The sequence below is a fragment of the Biomphalaria glabrata genome, chromosome 11, assembly GCF_947242115.1.
Source record: "Biomphalaria glabrata chromosome 11, xgBioGlab47.1, whole genome shotgun sequence".
Taxonomy (NCBI): domain Eukaryota; kingdom Metazoa; phylum Mollusca; class Gastropoda; family Planorbidae; genus Biomphalaria; species Biomphalaria glabrata.
Genome location: NC_074721.1, coordinates 28533341 through 28554144, shown reverse-complemented (window position 1 = coordinate 28554144; position 20804 = coordinate 28533341). Strand labels below are relative to the sequence as shown.

Sequence of the window (20804 nt, the reverse complement as noted above, 5' to 3'; positions counted from 1 at the left end):
AAACTATGATTCTCCACAAAAATAGGACCGCCCCCCCCCCCAGCACTCAGAGAGCTAGAGTGGGGAGGGCAGTACATGCAATCGCCCCCCCCCCCCCTCACCCCACCGAATCGGCCAAAATACCAGATAGGGAGCGACATAATATAAAATGTATATATTAATTCAACTAATTTTGTTCACAAACTATGATTTCTCCATAAAAACGGACCGCCCCCCCCACTCAAAGGGTTTAGGTGGGAAGGGCAGAAGAGGTGTTCGTCCCCCCCCCACACCAATCGGCAAACAGGGAACGACATAATATAAAGATCGGTTATCAATAAAAAGTTACAGGGATATAGATATTTAATTGATTTGTTAGCAGGCTGTGATTTCTACCAATAAATTGGACCGCCCCCCCCACTCGAAAGTGTAAGGGGGGCGGAATTGATACCATCGCCCCCTCCCGACTCCACCAAATCGGTCAACATACTAGATGGGGGGGGGGCGAAATAATCTAAAAATATGTTGAAATATAAATAATTAGTATATATTTTTAACATAAGTAATAAATTCGTATACAAATTGTGTGAATCCTATACTAAAGTTCGTCCGCCCCCCCCCCGTGGGGGAGGGGTCGGCCGAGTGGGGGGGGCGATCGCACGCCCCTACCGCCCCCCCCCCTGGATCCGCCAGTGCTGTGGGCAAACCTGATTTCTGGAGGTGTCATGGCGCGTCGAGCGGCTTAAAACACCCCACGGGCCGCATGTGGCCTGCAGGTCGTAATTTGTCCACCACTGGACTAGATGATATAAATGTTGATTCATTGCACTACTTTAGTTTAGATGATATAAATGTTGTCTCATTGCCCTACTTTAGTCTAGATGATATAAATGTTGTCTCATTGCTCTACTCCGGTGTAGTTTCTAATGTTAAAACATGGTCCTACCTTGCTGAAGCATCTTTGTTATCTCATACTCAGAACAACTGTCTGGCCAACAAGATCCTAACTGGAGTAAAGCTGGCTCTAAGTTGGCACGTCTTTTTGTCATTAAGTTCTAAAAATAGATGAAGAGAAAGGCTGGTTGTGATTTCAATGATTCCGTATAGTCTCGGGTTTTATTAATATCCCAACCAAGTTAGTCAGTAATCCGAAATATTTCCAATTTATTAATCTAGCAAGACTTATTAGATGATTGAGTAATAATATTTAAAGGAAAATTATAACATATTGTTCCAGCCAAATTAGTTTTAGTAATTAAATGAACCATGACAGAACACTCTTATTTGATTTATACATTTTAGGGAGGAAAACATGTTTTTTTTTATGAATCGAGTGAAACACACATTATTTTATAGCTCCTTAATGTCGTAAACATGAAACATGCTAGTCGTGAATGGAACAATATATATTTATATTTTATTTAAATTTGTTAACGAGACATAAACTAAGATTTGTTATAGCCTATATGAATATCTGCCCATTATATTAAACTTTCACCACAGATGACTGTTCATGATAAGAAAGTTTAACAAGTACAAGTTGATTGAACCGTTTACACATTAAGGACCAACTTTGCTTTCGAAAAGAATAAGTGAAAGAAACATTTCCGGTCTGAGTAAAGAGTTGCTTAATTTTACAGAGCAAAAGACGAGAAAAGTTGAATGACTTAAATTGAGCATTGTACAAAAAAAAACGTAAGCTTAAAAATATATTTGAAATACGTCTGCAGCAATGACTAGTTTATAAATCTTTTAGCCCTCATATTAGCAGCATACAAATAATAGAAAAATGTAATTTTAATTTTAAATCATTATTTAGATTTAATAGAGATAAACCCTTGACTATATTTAATCATAATCTTTCTTTTTATTATTTTATCCAATCCAAGTTTTATTTGTCTGTAAAATAGGTCACATTATTCTTTGGCTTACATTTCTAATCACTAATTGAGCCTATTTGATTTTGTATATTTGTAGAACTATTAGATTTTAAATTACTAAACAAATTATTCTTTTTGCAGAAGTCTCGAAATCAATATAATTTTTGGTGTAATACATATATGCTGCATCAAATATTTAGTGATTTTTACACAATAATTTTTACGATTTCAAATCTTCAAGAGTAAAAATATGTTTTTCACATTATAACTTAGCGAAGTAAGTATAGCTTTTTAACTTTTTCGTATGACACGTACCTTATATCTATATTATTTAAATAATTATGTTAATTTAAACGAATGTCAACATTTTTAAAGCATACCTTTGAGGAAATAGTTAATAAACAGTACTTTCCATTGAAAATACTGTCACGTTTGTCAATCACTGACGGAGCCTTGGCCTTCCTGCACTGCTTGTAGTTGCCTACGAAATGCAAACTGTCTTTCAAAATAGATGGGCCAGGTTTACCCCAAGAGTCCAAGACTAAAGAAAAGGGAAATGGAAATGATAACTAGTTTTATTAAAGAGAGTTTTAAAACGGATTCAAATTATTGAGTGGTAAGTAAAATTAAAATAGAAAAAAAAAATGACTTGTAAAGATATTGAACTTATTAATTTTTGGCAAAAAAAACCCCACTAAAATAAATAAATATTTTACAAACATTTACAAAGAGAAAGAGAAAGAAAGACAGAGAAAGACAGAGAGAATGAATGTTTGATGTAAATTATCAAATAAATATTACGAATGGAAGCTAGTCATTAGTATAGACATGTTTAGTATTAAACTAATAGAAAGTTAGACACTTAGTAATATAAACAAACACACAAAACCAACTCACACTGTAAGGCCCAAATGTTATTTGAAATGTTTGAAAACAAACGATGAATATCTCGAGCACAATTTGATTGATTATCTTCTCTTGGAGTACAGTTTAATTGTGACAGTTTATCGACTTCATTAAGACTGCACTCTAAATTCTGTTCATTTCTCACATCGTTAGTTGTTACATTTTGTTCAGTATCCACATCTTCTTGTACATTTGGAGAAGTCAACAAATAGGAGTTCCCTAGCATCACGGCCAAAACAGCTAGTTCAAGCTCAGACAAATGCGACTTGTAATGACGAAGAGTTTCTCTGATATAATACCAACTTTTGCTTGTAGTGGATTCAATGATACTTACGTTTGATTTTTTGGACACTTGATTATAAGTATATCTAGCTTCCGAGAAGACTAGCACAATAAAAAATAAGTACACGATTTTTGTTTGTTTAATTTCGCCCATCTCGTACAAGTCTGAACTTATGTAATATTACACTGAAAGTTTAAACAATAGAAATTCCATCAATATTAAATCAAGCAGTTATCTTCTAAGTAAATCCTATAGACTATCTTAACGAGCTGATACACTCAACACTTAAGTTACTAGAATAGAACACAAATTCAAAACAGAATTAACAATATGGAAATACATTCATGCTCAAGGCAAATGTAGTATTTAAGCATCCAATGTTTAGAACTTATGTACTTGTTTAAACTGATACGACACCTGACAAAGACTATTGACAATCGATAAATCCAAATTAACACGTGGTACTGATCAAATTGAACTCATTTAGGAAAAACACCTTATAGTGTTTTAAATGTATCTAGGACTTACAATAGACTACGTTAAAAAGATGAATAAATGTCTGTTATAACGCTTTAAAGTATGAATTTATAAATTAGACTTTTATGTACTTCTTGAGGACTACAGATGACCTTGTTTTTTCTGACCTAAAGTGGGACAAATAATTTTTATCTATCTTATGGTAAAGAGACGACAACTTTGCTCAGATCTGATATAACAGTGGTTTAATCGTTGCGGGTTGTCTTTAAAAAATGGTTGTGTTTTGGAAAGGCATTTTTCATGAAAAAGTTGAAGAACTGAAGCCTATAGCCATATATAATAAACAACTTATCTTGAAATCAAACTTTATAATGGGCGATGTAAGCAAACAAAAAGAAATCATGCTTCAACTAATGACACTCTAATGTTTTCTCTTTTAAGTTCTAGCTGGCAGAATGATCAAAGTGACTTTAGATCTATCCAGATAAAAATAAAGAAGAAGATAAAATAGCATTACTAAGAGCAAATATTTTTTATCCATTATTATTAGAAGAAAGTTTCTGGCATGGGATTTCAAATTATTCAAATTTTAGTGTCTGATAAATATTCTTAATTTTACATTTATGATCCACTAACATTAATACCTAGTAAGCGCTAGACATTTATTTTGTCTAGTTTTGTAAAAACTTTTGTAATGCTTTGTCTCTTTTTTTTTTGGTCCTCCTATACGTTGGAAGGTTTCTTGTAAGATGCATTAGGTTTCAAAGAGTTGTTTTGTTTCAAGGAAAAATATTTATAAGAAGCAAAGACCGAAAAAAATTGTAAGAAATGCAATGACAAACTGAACTATTGGTAGATAAGACTGCAAAAGTTACTTTTTTTTTCTCTTTTGAAAGCAAATTTGTTAATGATTTAAATCAAATATGCTAACAGGGTTTTTTTTCTACAACTATTCACAAACAAGGAAGACTACATTAATAAGAGAGGTGATTTTCAGTTTGTTTTAGAACAATTAAACAATTACTTTTGTTATTGTCTAGAAAAAAGGTCATTACAAATATTTGCATATCTAAACCAAGTGTTTTATGTAATAAAAGTTAAAATATTTTTTTAATTACGTTTATTTTTTAAATTTTCATTCATTTCAATGTATTTCGGTATTTTAGTCAATAGGGTTTGTTGGACTAGTCCGATTCGTTTCTTTGATTAAAAAGTATTGGGCCGGAAGTCGATTTTTTCCCTATATATCTTTGTATTTTTCAGTTCTCTTTTCAAATTAAACTGACATTATTATGCTATAATTTCAAGTGTACCTCATAGAGAAAAAAATTCTGCACAAAAATACGGGTAGTCGGGATATAACCCGATAGAGGCTATAAAAAGAAAAGACCTGAAACTAGCGCGTGAAACTACACATTTACAGTACTTTATTTGATGAGTATTTTACCCAAGATCTGTGTTGTTTTTTTAGGACTAGCTTATTTCATGTACCCGGCATTTTCCGATACACAATTTCATACACAAAATAATTGTTGAAAAAAATTGTAGTGATTTTAAACTTTAAATGATTACTTAACAAGGTGTTACTCTAATCAATTTTGAATATTATTTTGTTATGAATGTCACTGTTTATTTTGTGTCTGTTCTAGTTTCTTAAATTTTTCTTGAGTTAAGGGGTCGTTTTTCTCCTAATGTGTATACCTGATTTCTCCAAGCAGCCTTTGTAAAATATTCGTCCTAAATAATGCTATGTTTATAAACGAAAAATCGCATGGCTGCATTATGATGAATGTACGTTTTAGTTCAATATATTTTATATTACTAGGTAACTATAAATAACCGCATAAATAGACGTAAGTTTAATTTTTTTTCTGTTAGATAAAGTCATATGGCAATTTTGTTTATATCCTATGTGATGTTGCTTGTTCAGGCTGTCTTGAAGTCAACTATGGATGACTGTTGGATTTCAACCAATTACTCTGCAAGCGTTTGGGTGTAATTTTTCGGGTGTATTCCGTGTAGTTGAACAACAATCCAGACGAACAAACAAATCGGTTTTAACTAGTGAAGAGATGTAGTCAACACTGATGAACAACTTCACATATATTTATTCTAATAAAAGGCCACAGTAGAAGTCTCTGTCACTAAACACGTCGTTACCCTGGAGTATTCTATCGCTAACTGATTTTCCGGTCTCTAACCCAACATATCCCAAACGTCACTAGTCCCGTTCAATATGCGTCTCCTATGGTGCGTCGCTAAATAACTAAACTATAAATAAGGTGTCTAACACCTAATTCTAAAAAGGAATAATAATAGAATTATACAGTAAAAATAATCACTAAGATTTTCTTTTAATAGTTTTGAAAGTCTAACTGAGTTTGTGTTTTTGCAGATGTACACAAGCTACACTATGAGTCAGTCCATCTCTTCTAATTGTTTAGAAATGAGTGTAAAAATGTAGGCTTCAATATTTTTAGCCTGAATTTAAGAAGTTAAAAACTTCAAACAACTAATATATTGCCTCTACCATAAAACTTTGTACTTAAAAAATAAATTTATCCAATGCTCGAAATCCTGCTTGTATACTTAGGCCCTATTTAAATCGATCCGGTATCAATGTATTAAGTAGCAATAACCCCGCAAATAAAAATTAAATGAAAGAAGATTGAGATATACATATATTTTTGTGACGGTACGCACCGGTACGAGGTACCGGCACCTTTTTTCAATGTCGGGAAAAATGATTACTTTTCTTGTAATTCAACGTTAATTGTTAATTTATTATTAGTTGAAAGTTAGGCAATCTATCACTGAGTACCGACATGCCTTATTATTAAAAACACCTCTATGTGAACTTCTCAATCATCTAGAGTCTTAGACAGTCATTATTTTAGACTAGATTTAAGTAGAGTCTAGACCTAGATTTAGTAGGCCTATTATTATAAAAAAAAATACTCAGTCATTATAGACATCATTCGCAATTTTATTATTAGGTCTAGACATTGAAAAGTAAATCTAATAATAAACTATAATAGATCTAAGTCTAAGTACTAGCTTATTAAATAAGTCATTATAAGTAGAAGTATTATAATGAATATTGTATATATCTAGATTGACTAGATTATAGATCTAGTCTACTAGATTAAGTATAGAGTATAGTAAACGTATTACAGTATTATTAGATATATGTCTTGTCTATATCTAACAATCAAATAATTAAAAAACTTTAGTCTTTATTAATATCTAGACTTTTTTCTAATAAAAACTGACTATAGGCATAGCATAGGCTAGACTCGGCAATCTAGTCTCAAGATAAAATCTATACTATTACTAGATCTATTCGATTTTTATATATAGATCTAGACTAAAATTAGATTATAGATCTAAATATACTAATGAAGAGATGATATGAGGTGTTAGCTAATAGCGTTGCACAAAAAACAAACCTGGGTTTTTCTAAACTCTAATACTTGGTATGTAATAGTAAAACAGCACCTACCTAAATAAATAGTAACTAGCAATCAAAAACCTATATTTATTGTAGTATATATAGGTCTGTGGTTATATTTTATATAGCCTTCGTATCTTCTTCTATAGAGAAATGACTTTTGTAATTTCTTGTACTGAAAATTGGGCTATTCGCGTCTGACACATATAATTTTTATGTTCAGAAACAAACCCTATTATATCATAAAGCAACATTTAATAAGCAGACTTCGAGTTCAAACATTATATAAGGCGACACCTTTAGACACCTTATCAAATGGGTTGGCTTCTTCCTTGACGGCTTGAATGAAAGATTGACAATTAACAAAACCATCAATTAGATGATTTTTTAAATACATCAGTTAGGTTAGCACTGAGCCATATCTATTTAATTAGTTTTGTATTCATTTACTATCCTTTAGTTTAACAAGCATCTATATAAACAGTAACAGAGTGATACTCATAGCTCGAGGGATTGATGTGCTTGGTAAAACCGTGTACCGTGGACACTACATAGTATTCGCAGCGCAAACCTGTGTGTCATCAGTCCTAGTGTGTCAAATCGTCGTACTGGAGTCATGGACGCTAATCTACTACGTCGCATAGGACGCACATGTGTGTTACTCAAATCACGACCAGATAGCGAGGTTTTCCGAAATATTCGTCGACTTGGCATCGGGCGTAAACTGCCGACAGTTCGTGGGTCTAGGGCTGGGCGTCTTATTCGCCTATGGTATAACCCATCGCAATTCAACTCAACAGATACATGTCACACAGTTTAGAGGTCTCTTAACTGTGTTGTTAACCCCACCCCTACCCCTGTCATTTCTTCTACGACAGAGTTCAGCAGTTCCCTACTAAACTGTTTTATTAACCACCCCACCCCTATTGCTCTTCACACAACAGAGGTCAGATGTCCCCATCAAAAACCTATAATTCGTGATATTACTCCTCCGGTGTCTTTAAAATGTGCTACGCCTCTGGTGACTATATCCTCCAGTCTGCTTAAAATAATGCACCTAAACGCCCAGTCATGCAGTAACAAAGCTCTTGAGCTTGCAGACACCATCACTGATGATAGCTACGACATCGTTTTCCTTAGTGAGACATGGCTTAAAGAAGTTGGTGATGAGCCAAGAACCATTGAGATAACGCCACCAGGCTTTATTTTAAAGAGTCTCCCTCGAAAAACAGGAAGCGGAGGAGGTTTAGCAATACAGTACAGAGATAGTCTAGCCAAGTATGTAACAATAAGACCAGAAATCTCAACGTACACAACCTTTGAGATGTGCGAGTTTCGCCTTTCCCACCACAGTAGAACACTGACTTTTATTTTCCTGTACCGCTCACCACCAAGCAAGAGAAATAAATTGACAACAAAAGTTTTCATCGAAGAATTTCAAGACCTCCTTGACAGTCACATATCAACAAAAGATCTATTTGTCATAGACGATGTGAACTTGCATTTTGACAGTGAAAATGAGACATACGCGATGTCGCTGAAAAATGCGCTAAAGGATAACAACTTAGACCAACTGATAAATGTTCCGACACACGTCAAAGGCCATACTCTTGACTGGATTGTTACAAATGCAAGTGAGCTTATAGCCAAACTCAATGTCTAAGACCTCGGCTTGTCAGATCATTTTCTTGTACACTTTGAAATGAGCCTATCAAAAGCAAAAAAGCCAAAGAAAAACGTGACTTCCCGTAAACTTAAAGCCATAGATATTGCCTCCTTCAAAATGGACGTGACCTCTTTGTTGTTGCAACAGAGCAACACAGACGTTCTAAGCAATTACATTTTCTGCTTGAAAAAGTTGCTGGACAGCCATGCACCTCTTGTCACTCGTACAGTCTCAGTTAGGCCATCTGCACCCCGGATGACGGACATAAAGACTGCCAAACTTATTCGCCGACGTGCCGAACGTACATTTCAAAAGACAGGTCTGATGATACATCGACAAATATACATACTAGAAAAAAACAAGATTAACCGTATGATTAGAGACGCAAAAACTAGTCATATTCGACAAAAATCGAAACTTCTGATTCTTCAAAGGAGCTATTCAGGATCACCGCTGAAATGTTAGGGGGAGCAAATAACGAACGTTTGCCATCATTTATCCCAGTATCTAAACTTCCTAATTACTTCAATAGATTCTTCATTGGGAAGATTGAGCAGATTAGAAATGACATGCCATCCCTCTCATCACAGCTTGACCACTCTCCAATTTTTCAAAATACTCCTTTTTGCGAGTTTCAGCGTGTATCTGAAGATTATGTCAAAAGTACTATTTTAAAGATGCCAAATAAGTCATGTGACCTTGATCCTATTCCAACTTCCTTGCTCCTTGAATGTTTAGATGAGCTTGTACCTACAATTACTAACATTGTAAACTCTTCACTGACTTCAGGCATTGTACCACAGCAATTTAAGCATGCACTTGTCAGGCCCTTATTAAAGAAATCCAGTCTTGACCCGGAATGTCTAAAAAACTATGGCCCGATATCAAATCTTCCCTTCCTGTCAAAGCTTCTGGAGCGCATCGTGTTAGCGCAAATTCTTTCTCATCTTGAACAGTACTGTCTCTTGGAAAAATTTCAATCTGCATATAGGAAGTGCCGTAGCACAGAGACAGCAGTGGTCAGGGTACTAAACGATTTACTTCACAATTGCGACAAAGGCCACATATTAATTCTTTCCATGCTGGACTTGTCCGCTACACCATGAAATTATGATGGCCAGATTCTCTGCAACTTTTGGTTTAGCAGGAGTCGTCCTAAAGTGGCTTGGATCCTACCTGACGGAACGCACCCAAAGTGTCGCTGTTAGCGGGACGGAATCAACAAGCTTACTTTTGAAGTACGGAGTATCCCAAGGATCAGTTCTAGGCCCAGTACTGTTCACTATGTACTCATATCCACTCAGCGGTGTCATACGGCCAACCGGCATCTTATACCATTTCTTTGCCGATGACTCACAGTTATACGATTCATCAGTACCCTCAGAGGTGTCGCATCTGGCAGAGAAAATCAGTAGTACCGTTGCAAGGGTGAGCGGACCAAAGGTTTGGAACTCACTCCCCATTGATCTCAGACAGACAACATGCTACACCACTTTTAATAAGAACATTAAGACCTATCTGTTTAAAACGTTTTTAGATTAACTGTCATTTTAGCTCTGGTGTTTTTTGTTTGTAATGTTATTACACCGCCTTGAGCCTACATTTTTGTTTGTTAACAGCGGTTTATAAATAAAATTAGTATTATTATTATTATTATCTTCTAAACTTTCTTTGCTAAGGAAACTATACTAGCCTGCAACCTCTTCGAAGCAAACAAGAAAGACTTCGATGTTTTCGCTTTTATCATCAAAGTGCCCCATCGGCATGTGGGGTAGGTTGTTTGATAAAACTTGACTGGAGGCATTGCTTGATGGGGAAAGCACAGAGGAGTCCCGACGGATGGCCTCGTTCTCTTTGTCCTCGACTATCCTTTCTCTCTGTTATCTGTTTCTCCTTTTCTATTTCCCTCTTAGTTATTCCCCATTCTTTTGCTATAGCTACATCTGCGTCCTTATTTTTTTCTTTGTCTTTTATTGACTGCACCGCTAATTCATGTCTTGTTTATCTATTTTTTTTTCTTTTTGTCGCTATCAAGTGCTTTTTGGTGTCTTGGGGGTGATTATTTAAATTTGCAACAAAATGGGCCATCAAAGAATTATTCGGAAGCAGGCATGCAACAAAACAGTCAAATGAATTTGATACAATAATTAAAGATTTACTAGATATTATTTACCTTGTAAATATGTATATACATATATATATATATATATATATATATATATATATATATAAGAATAAATAGGGGGTTGCATCCATCTATTAGTAATATTTAATCATCAGTTTGTGCACGCAATATGATAAAGTATATGTCACTTCGTCCTTGAGCTTAGTATCCTGTAGATATTGTAGATGTCTGTGCTTCTAAGTGGAGCTCTTGCAGCTTTAGGTGGCGCTCTAACGAGTAGAGGGTCACCGATTACTAAGTACTTGTGAAGTATCAATCCAATGTCTCTAAGGTCGGTTGTGTGACTACCGTGGGCACGAAGATTACAGTTGGCAGACCTGATCTAACTTAAGAAGCGTCGTCAATAGGATCAATTTAGTAAGTTGCGATCGATAAAGGTAAGTATTGTGAAGAATCGCATAACAACGTGGTATCAAATAGACACGTATATCAAACAGATCAGTAGCGTCAAATAGACACGTAAAACTAAGTAGGCACGTAGTACCAAATAGGTTGTCAAAACGGAAGACGCCTGCGGGATGCACCATGTATTCCTCTAAAAGTAAAGAGGATGAATGACCCAGACTAGACTATCAGCCAGCTGGAAAAATGACGAAGTATGTCGATTTCCGAATAAATCGAATTCTAAACGTCCGGAAGATTGCGGAAAAGGAGGGGGGCGAGAGATTTCCCCCCCCCCCCCCCCCCGCGTAGAAGAATTTGACTTGAAAGAGTCAGAGTCGTGCCTAGGAGAAAAGAGTACCACAGAGAATGACGTCGGCCCAAAAAGGCGGGGTTGGTAGGTTTATAGGACAATGCCTAGATGACGTTGACTAAGAATGTCACACACCTGGCAACAATGACCAGCGCCCGTACTAGGACTGTTTATCTTTCTCCGCGTCAAGGGGAGATAAGCGAATGGTTGTAGCCAATTGTCGCCAACGTGCTTGACTCAATCAAACGAGAGGAGGAAAAGTTGGCAATTTGGTGTTATAATCGGGATTAAAAGAGAAAATAATTGGGATGAAATGAATAAATAATAATTAATGCTGTAAAAAAAAGAGAAATTGTCTGCAAACATTTGGGCTGCAAGAGTAATAGTAAATTATCTTCCCTTATCCATTTTCTTTAGTCAAGAGTTTTGCCTCTTGAACGGGCACTCTCTATTTTTAAGTTTCATTTCAATGTTTATGGTTCACGTCCGTTTGTAAATAATGATGTCATGGTCGCTATCCATTTACCTTGATTATGTTTAAGATTGTTAACTCCCTCACTTTACTATTACATTTTAGTTCCATAAGTCATCACCTCCACGTTGTACTTTAAATCAATTGATACCAATCTGACAAATGCAATTCAGTCCAGGACATCGATAAGCTGCATGAGAAACAAGTCCTAACCCTTCTATGTTTATCTGCAGCTTCTCTAAAGTATTTGCCTATTCGATATTATCTGCCTTTTTTAGACTTGACTGACATTACTGACCACGGCAGATCAGCTCTGCCTGCACAACTCATCGTGCCCACAAAAGCCTGCCACCCGCACTAATGTGCCCACAACCGACCCCAGTGCCTTCAGATTATAAATCCAAAAGACACATAGGTCCTGCCATTACTTGTTTGCGCAATGTCTCGCTATTGGACTTAGTTGTCAGAGTCTATTTGAGATGCATGCCTTTAGGAGTGTTTTATAGACAATGAGAGCTTATTCCCATTGACAATCCCTGGCCATAGCAACCTATGAAACCCATATATATATATATATATATATATATATATATATATATATATAAAACTATAGAAACTAATTTGAACACTTAATCAGTAACTTGTATGGCTTTTAACGGTTCTAATGTACTTGTGAAATTAAGGAGGGGGATCCATGAAGGACGATATGGCCTAATATGTGCAGATGTGCCGTTACTAAAACGGAAATTCTACAGTATGTCTTACGTAGTTTGTTGTAGTTTAGCATGAAAATTTTGTGAAACATTTAGCTCAATTGAATACAATTTTATAAGCCTTCTTCTTCGTTCGTCATTATACAGTATTTTATTACAAAGTATATAAAAACTCACTCTTTCTGTCTGGAAGAATGTGTGTAAACGCAATTTACTCTATACTCTTTCTCGGATCAAGTTGAAAGAGTGCAAAATTATTTATGGACATGGACAAAATTTAAATTATTACAAAAAGAAACAAATTAGACAATTAATTACTGATAATTATTATTTTTTCTTTATTAGGAACAAGGGAAAGTAATTCTTTAGTTTAGATAGATATGGCTAAATTTGTTTGTTTTAGTCCCCTTAATTGTTTGTTAACGTTGTTTTATCCTTAACGCATTCTCCGAGCAAGTTGATATTTCAAACAATTGTTTTGTTGTATTTAACATAAAATGAATCAATAAACAAATATACTCAATTAGTCAATTGTCAATTAAATAAATTATTTAAGGAATTTTTACAGTTTCGCTTGTATAGTTGGCATCGTCGAAGTCCTTTTCAATAGTTGTTTAGTAAACGATGCAGGTAAAAAAGAGAATTTTTTTTATTTCATTGCACAAGGATAATTTTTTTCTACAATTTTATATTTATTTAGACACTTGAATATTCTATTTCTATCCTTTTACAGTAACAATATATAAAAATAAGCAGCTATAAACTACCAATAATCAATAACTATAACTTTAATTTTGTCTTCTTCCAAAAAGACATTCACATCTCATATATTATACCTCATGTGAAAATTCTGTTGAAACCTATTATTTTTTTAATAACTCGTAATTACATAATTTCTTAAGCTTAAAACTTTTAAAATAAAATTGATTGATTAAAAAAATATTAAAGAACAAATGTAACATCTATTCTCGTTGTTCAAAGTTATTCTTCTAGGATACATTTAAAAAAATGAAACGTATATTACATCTGATAGCGTTGAATAAAATGTATAGTGTGTTTTGAGAATGAGCATTTTAAACAATTGTGTTTTACTCTTCACCTGTTTTGGTAAATCTTTGATTTTAGCTTTTCTGTGCTCTGAAGTATTATTGTCTAGCATGGGCGTAGCCAGGATTTTTTTTCGGGGGGGGGGGGGGGGGGGGTTGGGGGGGGTGAATTCCCCCCCCCCGTATTTATGTGTGTGTGTGTGTGTGTACATAATCTTTATTACATTCTGACCCTTCATTCTTTCGGAAGACGTTTATTGTGCCCTAGAATAGGTTGTTCCATGAGTTAGTGAAAAATTGTAGATTCCTCTACATTACTAGGAAAGGGGTCTGGGGGAGCGCTAGGAGCTCCCCAAGCGCGGGGCGAAGCCCCGCCGCCAAGCACTATTTCTGATATTGAAAACCAACAAAATGCATATTCTGAGGTATCTACAGTGCATTTTCCTGCTATTAAAAAGTTTTATTTCAAAAACCTAATGTGCTATTCTTACTGACTTAGACCCTCCCTCGTCGTTCTGCGCATTTGCCATCAAGCTGTTTCCATAAAATTGTGGACTCCCCGCCATTACTAGAAAGAGGGTCTGGGGGAGCGCCAGGAGCTCCCCAGCGCGGGCGAAGTCCCGCCGCCAAGCACTATTTCTGGTATTGAAAGCCAACAAAATGCATATTCTACAGTCTACAGTCAATTTTCCTGCTATTAAAAAAGTTTTATTTCAAAAACCTAATGTGCTATTCTTACTGACTTAGACCCTCCCACGCCGTTCGGAGCATTTAACGTCAAGCAGTTTCCATAAAAATCTGTCACTGGTAATGTCTGAAGCCTCTTCCCACCTACCATGAGGACCTCCATGAATGAGTGGCGTCAAGTTGTACTAGCATATCATTGCAACTCTTCAATGCGTAATTCATTTTGTCGGAGAACATGACCCGCAAACCTCATGCGTCGTTCTCTCACAATCTTACTAAGGGGTCGACTCCCAGTTCGGTATAGGATTTCCTTGATTTAGATCCGATCTCTATAACTGACTCCTAAAATCTGTCTTAGCCATCTTTGTTGAGCTATATTTAGTGTTTTTCGATTTCGGTAGATGACTATTCACTGCAGTTTATTAATGGAGCCCTGCCACTGGTAAAAATGTGTAACCTCTCTTGAATACGCTCTTGGAATTAAGTGACTGTAGTTTGCTTTTAGATTTTATATCGAAAAGAGAAGTTTTATCGTCAAAATCTTCTGTTGGGGGTTTTCCACCTCAAAATGCTTTCTAGGGGATCTTAGACTCAAAACCATCTGAAGGGGTTTTAAACTTTAAAAAAAAAGCCATCTGTAGAAGAAATTCAAAACCCCCGATTGGCTTGGCTACGCTCAAATAATTTTAGTGTGTAATTTCCTTTTTTTTTTATATTGAAGATGTTTTTTTAGCACCAAACCCCTCTGAATGGGGGTTTAAACTCAAAACCCCTTTGACTACGCTCATAGATTTTAGAGTGAGTAATTTTCTTTTATTTATATTGAAGAGGTACTTTTTAGCTTCAAACTCCACTGGAGGGGAGTTTAAACTCAAAACCCTATAGACTACACTCATAACATTTTTAGTGTATAATTTGCTTTTTTTTATTATTAAAGAGGTATTTTTTACCTTCAAACCAGACTGAAGTGGGGTTTAAATTAAAAACTTAGTCAAAACCCATTTAGCTACGCTCATAACCTTTTGAGTGCGTAATTAGCTTTTTTTATATTAAAGAGGGGGTTTATCGTAAATTTTAGACGGGGTTTTAAAATCAAAATCTTCCTTAACTGTGCTCTTGGAATTAGGGGATTTTCGTTTGCATTTTTTTGTTTTGTTTTATAGAAGAGGGGAGTTAACTGCAAAAACCCCAGGTAGGGTTTTAAAACTCAAAACCCCTGGTAGGGGGTTTTAAACTCAAAACCCCTAGTAGGGGTTTTTAAACTCGAACCGCTCTGGTAGGGGTTCTAAACTCGAACCCTCCTGATAGGGGTTTTTAAACTCGAACCCCCTTTGGTTGTGCTGGGGCAAGTGATGGTTTAGTATTAAAATCTCACCTAAAATAAACAAAATCAAAGCAAAAAATCAGTCACTAAATTCCGACTCCCGGGGGGGGGGATTTCATTTCGGGGGGGGGGGGTTTGAACCCCAAGAACCCCCCTCCCTGGCTACGCCCATGTAATGTCTAGTATACTTTGGATAAGATCTAGTAATGTCTTATTGTTTTCTACTGGTACTATAAGCCAACACTCTGTCAAAATATAATTATTTAATGGTTAGTTGACGCCTTATAAAATGACATTCATACTTATTACTTTTATTTTGTTTAGTACACTAATACTCCAGAAAAATGTTTTATCAATGGTTGATTAAGTTGATTAACTAATTAAATTGATGAAATTATAAAAATATAAAAATCCAAACTCTGAATCTTTATATTTCAAGTATCGCTTGTTTATGAGGATAAGTCACGAATGTGGGCGTGGGTCAAATCCCACTTCTGACACCATGTAACATACACACTAAAACAACAAGAGTCTCAATTAGCATATTGATTTTAGAAGTCTTGTATTTGTCTTCTATACTCCAGGACATTGTTGTGAATCTGACCCACTTTTACACACAGCCACTAGTCATTTTATACAAACTGCACTACTAGCCTTTCGAAACACATGGTGACCCGTTAAAATAGCGCGGACAATATAGCGCCGACAAAATAGCGCGGACAAAATAGCGCGGACTTATATATGATGTGTATAAAAGTAGCGGATTTATGTAAGTGAACGTCCTGGACAACATTTTCGATGAGCTCTTCTTGAAGTTTAATATCTATAGAAGTAAGCCATATTTGAAGATAAAGAGAGTACATATTATTTTATCTCATTCGCTCAGGATTAGTTAAGCTGGTGATAACTTATCTGTTTGGTTAATCTTATTTGTTCCACCTGCCTATCTAAATACTGCGTAGATCTAGATGACTCCTGGCCAGATGTTGTAGACTATTGGTTGAACAACTATATTGGTTGCCAGAGACGAAACCGCAGAGTGACTCCTAAATTTCCGATAGCATTATGCAATGTTAGATATCGAGTATTCACGATCTACCTAGAACAAACAATGCAATGGTAGGATGACATCATGCATTTCAGCTTCCCATTGACAAACATCCCCTTAATGTGTAAAACTAAATCCCTTACTTCCTTAGAGAACAGGAGAACACTGAGAACAAGATTCTGAGGTACAATGCTGGAGAACCTCCAACTTGATAGACGTCTTGCAGCTTTGTTGACAATGTACGAAACAAGTGAGTAATGGAATTTCTATTTGACATTTCCATCAATTTTACTTTTGTGAAAGTGTGTATGTGTGTATATATACATACAAATCTGACAAGGATCTTTGCTTTGTTTTCAAAGTTTACTTTTGGAATGTAAACAAACAATCTTTTGTTCCCCTTGCAATCAAATCATTAAATAGAAACAATCTGATATAAACTTTTCACATGTAAATTATGGGTGTGGTTGGATTGTACATTTTGGTTTCTTATAGTTATAATGCTTTTTTTGTTTAGTGTAATGCACAAATTGTACGAGAAATTTCCATACGGACAATGAAGATTATATTTATATCCAAAAATGTTTTGCCATGAACGAAGAAAAAGAAGTGTTCGAAATCACATAGGATAAATCAATGACAGAATCACTGATAGAATAAACAGTTTAAGTCCTCTTTTAAGTCCTACTGATTTTTGAATTTTGGGTATAAAACTATGTAAACAAATCAATGTCTTTTTATGTTTTAGAGTTCTTACAACCATAAGAACTAGAGTTGTACCGAATAGTACTTTTTGATATTAGGCTGGAGCCGGATATGGCCGGATAGTTCAATATGATATCAACCGTAGCAGGATACCGGCATGACGTGTAATAAACTAAACAATGAGCAAAACTTCTAAATAACATACCTATATTCATACCTGCTTCTGGTGTATAGGTGTTGTTATTGCAATTGCTTCTATTATTATTTCTGTTGTTTCTGTTTTTTAAATTATTGTTTGAGTTATTGTTTCTTTGATGGTTATATGCATCTCTTCAAGATTGTCTATTGTTGTAAAAGTTATTGTAGTTGAAATTGTATTTTAGTAGTTTCTCCTTTTAATAGGACTAGCACTCTGGGTTGACCTATAGTATCCATTGTTGTTGTTAGTGTTGTAATTGGGTTGTTAAGTATTATTTATGTATCTATAATTATTAATATTATTAATGATTTTAGCTATTCTGCATTGACTTTTGACATATCTTTTACTGACACAATTTAAACACATTTTAGCATTAGAATATTTAAAGATATCCGTACTAGTATTTGAGACTGAAACTGTGACTGCTAACTTGTGCAATTCTCTTTTATCTATTGCATGACCTAGATGACTATCCAAATAAGTTTACGTTTGTTATTAATTCAGTTTCAGTTTTATTTTTTTTTCTTTAAGGAAATTGAATACTTGGTCAGTTGCATTGGCTAAGATGTTATCACTTAATATCTTGTCTATAATTTTTTTTTGTGGGGTTTAAGTCACATTTTGATAGTTCTAGCCATTTAATCATGTTTTTCTTCAAGTTAAAGAGTATTTTAATTAGGTCTCACTCTTTATTTAATATACTGTTTTTGAATAATTTTCTGTAATGTTACTCTGATTTACCAAATAGTTCTAGTAATCTATTTTTACTGTTGTGTACTCTTTCTTTTGATGTGATGTCAATGTGCTTATAATGTTTAAATGTTCTCCTGATAAATTTGCTAACAAATGTTTAGCCATATCTACATTTGTTAAAGAGTATGTTAGGCAATATGTTTAAAGTAAATTATAAATGGTTTGTTAGTTGTTTGTTGATTTTGAATATTGGAGTTTATTTTGGTTGCCTATAGTTTTGCTAACTCTACTCTATGTTGACTTTTTTCTGTTTGGTTTCTAATTCTTTTAGTTCTTTTTAATAAGCGCGTTCAGCTGCCCTCTCATCTCTTTTTCTACCCTTTCTTTAATTTTTGCTTTCTCTTTTTTCTGCTTTCTCTAACTCTTTTTCAATAAGTTCCATCATCTAGTCCCATACATTACTTTCACCAAATCTAATTTTTTGTCATAGGCAGACATAAAGTAAAGTAGTTTTTAGATGTATTTAGCAATGTGAAAATTTAGTTAAGTTTTAAGTTTGTTTGAACTCAATATAATCTTATGTTAAATTTGAATCAATATATAAAATTGTTACTTAACAAATTAAATAATAGTGTGTACTTAGAAAAATATCTGCACAGAACTATAGTAGAGTTATCAGTAATTGTAAATTTTTAGAAGAAAAAATGTGTACAATATGGTACAAAATTTCTATACAAAACACCTGTCAGTGATAATCAATTTCAATGTACTTCATCAAAATTATACTTTAAATAAATTCAACCAATAGATCAAATAGATCAAAAAAAAAATGAATGTACTCAATATATTTTCAAGGATCAGTTGCTATATATAGCTATAATGTGTGCCAAGTAAGAATAAAAATATTAAAAAGGAAGAAAATATATATATAGAGAGAAAATATATAACAGTCAAACAGAAACACTAATAATAATATATATATATATATATATGAATGTAACAACCCAGTCTGCTATAAAATAAATATATAAATAGAAGAAATAGGATAGGAGGATTACTCATATAAAAATACAGGACCTAGACAAACAAAAATATGAATACAATAATAGGTTACACTAACAGTTACACAAACAAAACTATACAGCTAAACAGTTTTCAATTTGGTCTAATAGCTCCTAACAACAAGAACGTTCTTAAACGCATTGGACCTTATCAAGCTAGGAGAACAACAAGAAATAATCCATAAGAAGATTCAGTTTTCAAACTTTTTTTTTCTAAATATAGTAGCGTTGTGTCCAAAAGCATTTAGAAGTTTTCTTTTCAGTACTTGATAAAAGTTTTCTGTTCTATGATCTTGATTCTGGCATATGGTTAAAGCTTGGCCATGCACAAAATTCAATATTATCTCTAACCATTCCTCCTCTTGTGCAATGAAACAATATAATTTAATTCCAAATCTATTTAGAAAGTCCGCTGTGTCATTCTTATTTTCATCAAAACCTCATCAAAACCTTTGTCTTTCTTGCTTTACTCCTCGTTTTGTCTCCTCTAATTTCTGTATCCACCACTTGCTGCAAATATTCTGCCAATTGTATTTTGTATTTTCAGCTCCATCATCTTTCCTTCTTGAGTAGAATTTTCCATTTTAAACAATGTAGTCTTTTACAAAGACTTAGTAGATAAATGTATTATTGGAACGCAATTACGAAGCAGAATTGTAGCGATTCAAAAGGTAGTAGAGTACATTGAAAAAGCACGTAACGAGAAAACAGCCTAGTCCAATTGTGCTATTTACAGACTCATTGTCATACCTACAGGTCATCGAAAACTCTGCTGGAAAACTACCGAAACCACTGGCAAAAACAATGGCATGCGTGAACTTCATCGAGAGAAACACAGCATTCGGACGACATTTCAGTACATACAGGGGCATGTAGGGATTGAAGGAAATGTAAGAACTGGCTTACTAGCAAAGTTCGGAAACCATGTGAATGAGCCGCAGATACTTTAGCAAGCTCAGACAATTGTACATGAATGAATGAGAGAAAAGTGGCATAGAACTTGGAAAAATGGAAGCTAAGGCATGGAGGTCTTAGGAAAATTTATAAACACCTTCTAAATCTGAAAAATGGTGGCAGTTAAACAAGGAAGAACAAGTTACAATTGATAGGTATTGTTATGACATGATTAGAATTTAGTATTTGTTTGGGAAATAAGGGAAAAGTTTTACTTAGCGACAAGTGACATGACAGAACTTTAAAAAACAAGAACTCTCTAGGCGACACTTTAGAATCAAGACGTTTTCTTATTTACATTAAAAATAAGAATAATTATAGAGACGGCTAGTAATAGAGGACATCGAAAGGTTACCGTATTCAGTATTAAAAGTGTTTGTT

At 34.4% G+C, this 20804-nt stretch overlaps 1 protein-coding gene across 1 annotated transcript in view; it reads right to left on the bottom strand.

Annotated features, from left to right (window-relative positions):
* The window catches only part of LOC129928959 (nose resistant to fluoxetine protein 6-like), a 36401-nt gene extending 33410 nt beyond the window's left edge, over nt 1-2991 (bottom strand). The window contains exons 1-3 of the mRNA XM_056045564.1: nt 2757-2991; nt 2240-2400; nt 926-1034 (exon numbers count right to left, since the gene is read on the bottom strand). Of these exons, the coding sequence (XP_055901539.1) occupies nt 926-1034; nt 2240-2400; nt 2757-2991 (505 nt within the window). The remainder of the gene's footprint in view (nt 1-925; nt 1035-2239; nt 2401-2756) is intronic.
* Nucleotides 2992-20804: the final 17813 nt, after the last annotated feature.